The sequence below is a fragment of the Ipomoea nil genome, unplaced genomic scaffold (genome assembly GCF_001879475.1).
Source record: "Ipomoea nil cultivar Tokyo-kokei standard unplaced genomic scaffold, Asagao_1.1 scaffold1043, whole genome shotgun sequence".
Taxonomy (NCBI): Eukaryota; Viridiplantae; Streptophyta; class Magnoliopsida; order Solanales; family Convolvulaceae; genus Ipomoea; species Ipomoea nil.
The window spans coordinates 10,766,631-10,777,448 of NW_017617471.1; the positions used below are offsets into that span (position 1 = coordinate 10,766,631).

General features: G+C 32.6%; 1 protein-coding gene across 1 annotated transcript; it reads right to left on the reverse strand.

Moving 5' to 3' along the window:
• Positions 1–7,285: 7,285 nt before the first annotated feature.
• On the reverse strand, positions 7,286–10,185 carry LOC109181534 (protein NRT1/ PTR FAMILY 8.4-like). Its single transcript, XM_019331346.1, has 4 exons — positions 10,075–10,185; positions 9,818–9,923; positions 8,995–9,212; positions 7,286–8,581 (listed from the first exon to the last, which is right to left on the reverse strand). Exons 1-4 carry the CDS (start codon positions 10,129–10,131, stop codon positions 7,439–7,441), a joined length of 1,524 nt encoding a protein of 507 aa, XP_019186891.1. The 5' UTR covers positions 10,132–10,185; the 3' UTR covers positions 7,286–7,438.
• Between the last annotated feature and the right edge of the window lie 633 nt (positions 10,186–10,818).

Consider the following 10,818-nt stretch of genomic DNA (forward strand, 5'->3'; position numbering starts at 1 on the left):
ATAAATATAAACCAATAAAGAAGCATATATGTGAGTATATATGTTAGGCCATTCCAACTTGTGGACTAGCTTAACAGACGATCTCTCGGATTATGACAGCTTGTGGCACTGGATAGAACTACCCAAAGCTATTCAAATCAAATCCTCTGGCCTCAAGTTACGGACACACATTTAAGAAGAAAAAAAAAAGAGTAAATTTCACTTTTAATCTTATAATTATTGGATTTTTTTTTATCCTTTGTGTAAAAAAAAATGTGTTTTTATTTTATTATATTTATATCCAAATGCTAACTAACAGGACTACAAGTCCTAGTGAGACAGGATATGTTTCTACTGCTCACTCCACAAAACAACAGAGAGTTTTTAAGCTCCCTAGTGAGTCGGTATATTCAACCGCTCACTCCACAACAAACTGGGTCATAACCCAAGTATCCAGAATTTCACAACAGGATACTACACAAGTCTTAAGAATCAATTTCCTTTATCCTCCATCTTTATAAAAGTGACAACATTACTGACATTTCTCAAGCAAACAAATTCTCAACATCTTAAATAAGGAATTGACAGAAATTTTCAGAAGGCATAACCTGAATTGCAAAATTTATAGAAATATATTGGTAACACATTTTCAGATGAAATTTTCCAGATACAAGGTACAGTGAGTCTAGATTATACAAAAAAAATTTCAAATCAATCCAAGGTCTAAAAGTATTTTTCCCGAATTATTTCCCAACACTGCGCCAGACAGACATTGAACTGGACACTGCCTCCACTTTACGAAATTTTTCTGGAAATATCGAAACATATTTTTAACCAAAACTTTTTATAAACATCAATTATAACAAGTGTAGGTTATCCATGACTATGTGGTCTAATGGTATCCGGGTTGGACTTTCATTTGGAAGGTTGTGAGTTCAAGCCTCAGTGGAGGCGTTATTGGCTCTTTGTGTTTCAATAGCATTCAAAAAAAAAATATATAATGTGATAACATTCCAGTTATCAATTATTATTTCAAATAAGTGGTCATAAGTTCGAACTTCGGTGAAATTTAGATTCTAAAGACTTGTATCTTCGTTATACCTCCACCTTCCTATCTTTGATTGGGATGAGACACTTGTAATATTTAAATATGCTTTTTATAATGTAGAATGTTGTTTTGAATTTTTAATTAAAATTTTAAATTTTTAGTTGTATGAAGTAGATATTTTGATATGTTATAGTTTTTTAAAAAAATAGTTTTATGCTGTAATTGTTTAAATAAATTGCACGCCATCTCAAGAAATATATGTTAGATGGGCTTTAATTATTTTTGGATTGAAAATTATAATTATTAAAAATACAAATGTATGATGTTTATTTGTTACATTTTAAATATTTAGATATAATTGTTATGCATAATTAAATATAATGTACAAATTTTTAGTATTTTTTTGTGAGAGAAATGCTTAGTTGTTTTTTTTTTTTTTTTTTTTTTTGGTGAGAGAAATGTTTAGTATTAAATTGTCTAGAATTAAAGGTTTAAATATAATCATTACATATAAATATTTAGATTTTTTTACCAATAAGTTTTTGGGAAAATGGCACTTTTTCCCCTGAGTTATATACCTATAGCACTTTTCCCCCCTCAGTTATTGAAGTGGTTGTTTTTCCCCCTGAAATGTTAAATGGACATATTTACCCTTAAAATAAATATTTAAAATAAATATTTTATTTATTTTTCTTCTCCAACAAATTATGACCATAATTTGATTCAAACCAAACAAACACTATAGCAACCAAATCGAAATATTTCAATTACAATTTAGAATCGAAACCCGATATTTAAAGTTTACTAAATCGCGAATCGGAACGGACGGTTCATGTTCCGAACTGAAAAAATAAAATAAATTTATTGTTGAATTTAGACTATTTTAAAATAAAAAACAAAAATTTAAAATAAAGACGGTTCAAAATCGCGAACCGGATCTGGAACCCCCGGTTCACGGTTCAGCCGTTCAGGATCCAATTTGTTTGATTCATAATTTTAATAAATTGAAATCCAAATGTTGGGTTATAGATCTGAATCATAACCGAAAATTTTTAATTCGATTGCTTTAGTGTCCGGTGCAGTTCGAACCGAACCGTGGTCATCCCTACGTATACGCAATAATTTGTTGGAGAAGTAAAATAAATAAAATATTTACTTTAAGGGTAGAAATGTCATTTTAATATATCAAGGGGAAAAACTACCACTTTTATAATAATTGAGGGGGCTAATGTGCTTACCTAAATAATTGAGAGGGAAAAAGTGCTATAAGTATGTAACTCAGGGGGAAAAAGTGCCATTTTCCCTAAGTTTTTTGTTTAAATATTATTTTCCCTTATTAAACAATTGCCTTTTTAAATATATTTTTCTTTCCAAAAACAACTAGCAAATAGTATGGTAGTGTTTAGTAAATGGCTAATTAAGCAAAAATTTAGATGGTTTGACTAATCAATAAGCTTTAAGTGTTTGGTAAAATGATTTACATTAGTTTATTGGGGCAATGCGCTTGATGTGACAAATTATAAGGTATACGGTCGAGTAGGTAGTTTTGTAGTCTTGTGTGTATGAATCCGGATGAATATGGCTACTCCATTTAGTTATGAGATTGTTGAGTAAATGCAGTGTGGTCGGAAGTTTATAGTGGGAATTAATTTCACTTTTGGTCCCACGATTTTTGATGTTCTATCACTTTTGGTGCACAACTTTAAAATTTTTTAATTTTGGTGCCTAACTTTGTTATTTTTATCAATTTTGGTCCTTTCGGCCAAATTGACTGTGAAATGTTGTTGGATTTTATATTGTTAGGGGTAAAATCTTCATCCCAAGGAAACATCTTCAATATCTAAACAAGATCACCGTAAAATCATATCTATAGGTGTTTGATGATGAGAATAATGGGGAAGATGGCCAGAAACCAGACATATCTATGGGATTTATAGTTTCGACCATTGGCAAACTCTTCTTTTCCTCTTAATATGATTTTTCTTTTGTTTAAATATTGAAGATCTTTCCATGGGATGACGATTTTGCCCCTAAAATATAAAATCTGGAAATATTTTACCGTCAATTTGGCTAGAAGGACCTAAACTGATAAAAATAACAAAGTTAGGCACCAAAATTGAAAAAATTCAAAGTTGTGCACCAAAAGTGATAAGAACTCAAAAGTCATGGGACCAAAAGTGAAATTAATTCTTTATAGTGGGGAAAGAGTCAAAAGGTCCTCTCTTCTAACAATTCATGCGCCTTTTATAGGAGAGGGAGGGTGAACATGCTAGGCTTTCATCATGTCTTACATGTATTGGGTGTAGGTTCATAATTATTGTGCCAGATGTTTAGATAAGACTTAAAAGGTGATTGGATGTGATATGACTAGTCGTTAAACACTAAAAAGCTAAGAACATTCACAATAGAGCATAATATGGAGTTAATGTAAGATAAAATAATTTGGGTGGGGTTATTTATAGATGTGGGGTGGGATTAATTAAGGAATTATTTATTATGCAAGGGTAGGAAATATTGTCAAAAAAAAAAAAAAAACAACACAGGCTGTGCGCGAGGTCACTGCACGCGCCCATGTGACGCTTCATTTTTTATTATTATTATTTTTTTTTTAAATTTCAGTTTTGTTATTTTTTTTCTTTTTTCTCTCCCCACATCTTTTCTTTCCTAATCACTCTTACAATATCCCCATAATATTCCCAACTGATAATAATGTTCTAAGAAGATCATCGTTTCACTTAACTGATTGCCTTTAATTGTGAAATGACCATTTTACCATTGTCATCTCTAACATCTATATCTCTTTTGTTGCTGTGTTTTTCGTAACAACAATAATAATATCACTAGTCTATCTTTCTGATTTCACTATTCCTTGTAACAACAATAACAACAACAATAATAAATAAATAAATACTTATTTTTCAATTAGTTATTTCTAATTTCACTCTCCTATAGCAACATTTTACAAATTTTTTTGACCCTTAAATACAGACCACTAAATGTGACAGAAAATTAAAATAAAGCAATGCAATATGATGAAATTAAAAATGTGAAGTATCACTGTAGTCGACACTAATGATGAAATTAGCTCTTTTGCATGTTGAAAAATTAACGAATTATTATTACTATAATTACTATGCACGTGTAATTCATGGTATTTAGTATGCGGAAATTATTATTCATCTGTTACTATGCACGAGAATCATGCAATAGCTATTAGTATTAGTATTTAGTATTTCATAATTAAATTAAATCATCCTTAATTTGCACCCTTGATTACATGATTTGGAACGCAAATTATTCATTTGTAATTTATTTGCACAAATTCATAGTTAAAAATACCTCATTGGTCATGCTTCTCATTCATTTGCAATCCTCTTCCTGTACTTTTCATACGCTAAACTTTTCAACTTTTCAATATGGCTCCCACCTTCAATCTACTTAACCAAATCACCGCTACCTCCACGAATTGTGCGATACAAGTTCGTCTAATCCGAATGTACGAGTCAACATTCAACAATATATAACACCTACAATTCTCATACTTTGGAGTGTGTATTTCATGTTTCTAAGGTATATTCGTCACTTTTAGTATAGATATATATAGATTATCTTTTAGTGTGTGTGTATATATATATATATATATATATAATTTCATAATATATTCAATCCCAATATATATTTTTCTTAATTTTAGTTTTATAATTCACATGCTAATATGTTTGTTATATAACACAATAACACATATTCATGTATTTCATATTCTATTATAATATAGATTTCCATCAAATTTTTACTTTTTGTCAATTTAGGGTACGCGTATATATGGAACAATAATAAAAAAAAAGGCTCAAGTTGATGAATTTTAAAAAATCTTTTTTTGAGGGTCATTTGTACTCCGTTAAAAATTTTATCGTTGTAACAAATGACATGAGATACAAAATTACGCACCACAAATACAAGATCCTGTTTATGCATTCTACAAAATAATGTATAAAATAGATACATTTATTATTTTACTTCCATTTATCATGAAGGGTAATGCAAATGAACTTTCCCCTAATTGAAGCATGTGCTCTATCTCAACTAAAAGTATAAGCTAACAGTTGGATTGCACATTAATGGTTATATGCTCAACACGCCCCCTCACGTGTGCGGTGGGTTCCAAGTAACACGTGGACCGTAGTCGCTTATCGGGTGGCGTAGAGATTCAAACGCATGACCTTTGGTCTGACTCTGATACCAAATTGAAGCATGTGCTCTATCTCAACTAAAAGCCTAAGCTAACAGTTGGATTGCACATTAATGGTTATATGTTCAACACCCCTGAGATGCAAATGATTGTGGATAAGGAAGTTCTATTTAAAGTGCAAGTAAAATCTGACCAGCAGAATAATTATCGTGGTCTTTTCATAGTACTGAATGAAACTCAACTGTGATGCAACACTTATCACAAAGGTCCGCGAGTCCTTGATGCGAGAGAATCAGGTTATTTATAACATTTAATTATTTACATATTTGAAACTCCAATTTCACTTTTTTTTTTTTAATTTAAAAAAAAAAACACACATTGAGAATTTCAATCATAATTAATTACAACACAGGAATCGGATAATTGTTCAAAATTACACAACATGCAAGACAACCACATAAAGGTAATATTCCCCATGATTAATTTAGTAATCACTATATTTATGTTTATTTGTTTAATTTGAATCATATTTCATTTGTGTTTGTTAATATTGTATTCAAGGATTTGTCTTCTGGAGATGAGGTCACTACACCCATAAAGGAAAAATCCAAGGATGACGGTGAAATTGATGCTGATGAAGTTGAACCACTGAAGCATTCAGTGAAACGTTCTTTAAATAATCAATATTCTACTAATGTTGTGGGAAAGAAGATGAAGGCGATTGTGAAAGAAGAGAAACTTTTATCACAAATAGTATAACCAATGCATCCTACTTCTTTAATTTCATTTTCAGTATAGCTTACATTTTGTTTTCAAACAGAATTTTGAATCTACTACTATGTGTCAAAATTTCGTTTTCAATTTCCGACTATACAAATAATTGACCTTTTTAAAATTCATTCAAATTATGCAATATATGATTCTGTGTAATTTTATAATTTTATTTATTTATTTATTATTTTTTTTGAAAACTTACAGTTTCATTTTAGTTACATAGAAAGTAATAATTATTAAACAAAATAATGATTGCATTATATCTCTAATTTCATTGCAAATTTAAACAAAATATATAATAATTATTAGGTACAGTAGCTTATAATATTTTTAAATTTAGTTCGTTAAACTTAATTCATTTACCGAACAAAAATTACAGTAGTTTGCATTATATATAATTATATATAATTATATATATACATATATATATATATATATATATATATATATATATATATATATAATATTCAACTTAATTTTAGTATATAGAATATTAATACTTTCCATATTTTATTTCCATTAATCATTTACCATTGATAATTACAAGGCTAAAACAACACAATATTCGTAAGGATTTATTTGGGTGAAGATTTATTTGGTTTCTATCTATTTTTAGTGCAACATTTATTTTTAAGCCAATCAAAATCAATTACTCCAGTAAGCATATTTGTTTTTCCATAAAATGTTTATGTTTGTGGGAATAATTATGGTTAGCCATTAATTACTCTATTCTCAATAAGTCTTTAACTTAAGATTGAAGCTACAAACAAAAGGGTTGCAGAAGACGCTAAGAACATTCCATCACAAAACAGAAACAATAAGCATTGCGATTACAGACCATGAGGGAGATTACATCTTCATGCACCATTGGGTCAAAGAGGAAACATTATCATCAAAACAAAGGTATTTTTCATTTCAAAAACATAAATATAGTAGAACATATTTGGTAGCTATCATGTAGTCAATGATGTATGTATTTTTATTAAACTGTTAGCACTAGAAACCACTAATCTTTTGGTGAAAATGGTGGTTCACATGTTCTCTCTTTTGTATTAATCCAATAGTCGTTTGAAATGTTAGGAAACTGTAATAAGATTTAGAAAAATTACATCAACACTAACATGCACAACCATAAACAATATGTTCCGGGATAACCAGGCTGCTACATCTACGTCCATTCAACTAAAAAGTACTCAAAAAATTATAATAGATCTATACATCAACAACCAACGTAATTTTGCAATAATTTATAATTTTGTCACTCTTATTTTTCTATATTGTATGTTAAAGTTTCCGTTCCAACTTTTTATATATTACATCATCTCTTAAATTTTTCACACAATTACACAATAAGATGAACAATATCCATCTCGTGCATCGCACGGGTATCATACTGGTTTGATTTAGATACAAGAATTATAAGAGCACAAGCTAAGGGGGTGTAAACACTAAGATACCTGTTTGGATTTTGATACATACAACTTGGAACAGAAGAGGTAAGCCACCATGTTTAAGAAGCCAATGAAAGCCAATAACAAGAAGTAATAATCAAGGTGTCCCTGGTTCAAGTTATCAGGAATCCACCCAGTAACAGATGAGACAACACTGATCATAAATGAGCTCAAGTAGGCTCCCAGGGAAGTGGTGAGCAGTGCCAAGGCAGTGCTCGAGCTTCGCATCGAATCGGGCGATTGATCATAGAAGAACTCCATCTGCCCGATGCACGTAAACACCTCTGCAGCTCCCATCAAGAAATACTGAGGCACCTGCCACATGATGCTCATTGGCACCAGCCCGAGGCCTCGTGCAAGCTCTAGTCGCCTCGTCTCGACCAATGCAGCCCCCAACATACACGAGGTCGATATGCAAATCCCGACCCCCATTCGTTGCAGCTCAGAGAGTCCCCTTTCGGTCCCCGTGATTTTCTTGGCCACGGGGACGAGGACCCTGTCGTAGATTGGGACACAGACTAGGACGCTGATAACGTTGAAACTAGAAAGCGAGGCTGCTGGGATGTTGAACGAACCGATTGTGGTGTCCATTGTCATTCCCTGCAGTATAGACAGTGTGGGCAGTTGGACATGGACAGCAAAAAACACTATCCCAGTAGCCCATATAGGCAACATTTGAACCAATCTCTTCAATTCTTCAACTTGTGTTACACTACAAATTCTTGTTAGAGGACTCCCCCCGGGTTTCTGAAACCTGTAAAGGGGCGTGCCCGAGAAGAAACTCGCAATAGCAATGGCCATGAAAAGAGTAGGAATGCCAAACCCGATCCCCCACCCTGCATTCTCTTGGATCCAGACAATTATAGTACTCGAGGCTAAAGCGCCAATGTTGATTGAAAAATAGTACCAGTTGAAGAAGGACCCCTTCTTAGGCCTTTCTGATGGATCAGTGTCATCAAACTGATCAGCACCGAATGATGAAACACACGGTTTAATCCCACCGGTTCCTAGCGCTATCAGATAGAGGCCAAGAAAGAATACAGCATTCTGGGCAGGAGTAGCAGAAGGGCACACAGAGCCCTCACACCCAGCAGGCCTTAAAGCAGGAACAGAAGCTGATAGAGTCAATGTGCACATTCCCTGCAAATGAAGTTAAGTTAAAGTTACCCAAAAAGGGCAAAATTGCATAATCATATAGCCATAACCCAAGTCCGACTCCCAACCAGGAGTGACCTATTGGTCTTCTTAGTTTGAGCCAATCAGCAATGAACAACCTAAGCTAGTTTACCTCCTAACCTAAGTTCGAGTTCCAGTCGGAACCGGCCTATTATATTGGCCTTCTTGGTTTGAGCCGATCAGCTATGAGAAACCAAGACTGATTTACCTCCTTGTGGTCCTTTGCTGGATAAGGTCACAAGACAAGGTTTAACCAGTGCACACCCTCGGGTAGTGAATGGCTGAGAAATCAAATTCTATGAGTGTGTATTGAATATTGCTATAAAACTTAGGCCTTTTTGATACAATATAAGTGGAATGAAATTATGCATATATACAATGAAATAAATGGTTGAGAAGGCAGCAATGGTCCAATATCTTCCCCAGTATGCATCTGCCAGGAAAGCTCCAATAAGGGGAGTAAGGTAACAGGTGCCTGCCCAAGTGGTGATGTTTGTAGCAGCAGAGGCATTTCCTTCATGCAAATATTTTGTGAGATAGCTCACAAGATTTATGGCAATCCCATAGTAGGCCAACCGTTCACAACATTCAGTACCTGCAGATAACAATTTAAGATTATAAACAAACAAGAGCACTGGTTAGAATGGGAAAAGAAGGTATTGGGCAGAGTCCGGTAAAGGGTCAAGTCTATTAATTGGTGGCTAGAGAGATTGTTGGGCGGAAACTGATGAAGGGCCAAGTCTAACACTTTGTCTCTCGAAAATGTGATGATGGTTTATAAGGAAGTAAAGTTGGGCCTTCACTACAAGTTATAGTTTTCAGTGTAATGGTAAGCATTTGATCTTAACAGAAGACAGTTTCTGCCCAATGGAACTAGCTAAGTTGTTTCGACCGATCAACACCTAACAGAAGGCAACTTCTGCCCTACAGGACTAGCTCAGTTGTTTCGACTGATCACCCTAAAACCTCAGCGTGGAAACTCGAATTCCACTGGAACCTGAGGATCATTGAGTGATCTTAACTGATCGGAGGTGATGAAAACTCTTTGCATAGGGGTAAAAACATGAAACAAACTGACGGGGCAACTCACGATTATCTCCTCCTCCAACACTCTTAGAGAGGAGTTCTGGGGTTTAGGATTAGTTTAGCCTGAAACCTAATGTATATTAAAAAAAGAAAAGAAAAAAGCAGCTTCCATACTAAGTATAAAGGGACAAGCTTTCCAGGTTCCAGTATTTGCTTTTAGAACAGGGTTCCCCTTAATGTCAACTGAAGCATCTCCTGCATAGATTTTGCAGTTTTGTGTCTGAAAGGAAAGTCTTTATTTCAGATTGATCATCAGCCTCAAACACAATAAATTTAAGGAGTAAAAGTGCATACATATTTTACACAGAAATATATAGAGAGAAATTAAAGAAGCTAATTAAGGGGGTTAGGTTGAAGGTGGAACTAATAACCTGTGGAAGAAGAAGATGGTGTTCTAAGAGCAATGTGTCTTCTTGATGAGTCTCCATTACAACACTATCTGTTTCTGCCCCTCCAACCAAATATAATTTATAAATTGGAAAGAGAGAATTTAATTATTTTCCCCGACAGTACTGCCCTCTACTACTTTTGTCCAAGCATCAAAACTTTTTAGCACATGGAAAACGAAAATTTTTAATATATTAAAATAATGGATTTTTTTTTAAATAAAAAAGTCCATTATTCGTATACTGAATACACATTATATAAATAATATATTTTTAGTACACAAATAATTTATAGTTTTCGAATATAATGTACATTTTTAATTTTATATTTTTTTGGTCAAATAATCTATAAATCTTATTTGATAAGCAAATGTTTAATGGAAAGTAATTAAAATGTATTAATTGATAATATTGCATAATTATTATATTGCAAATGTATTAAATGGTAATTAATTTATAGTAATGTGAATATTATGTATGGTAATAACATATGTAACACGGATTGCAATTTATATGCTAACCAAATCGTATATGCTACGATAGCCATATATGTATAAATATTGGGTTCTCATATTTATAACCAAATATTATAACCAAATGGTACGATAGCCATATATGGTAATATTATGTATATTATGGTAATATAACCAAATCGTATATGCTACAATAGTCATATATTGTAATATTATGTAAAAAATTTTGATTTAATATTATGGTAATATAACCAAA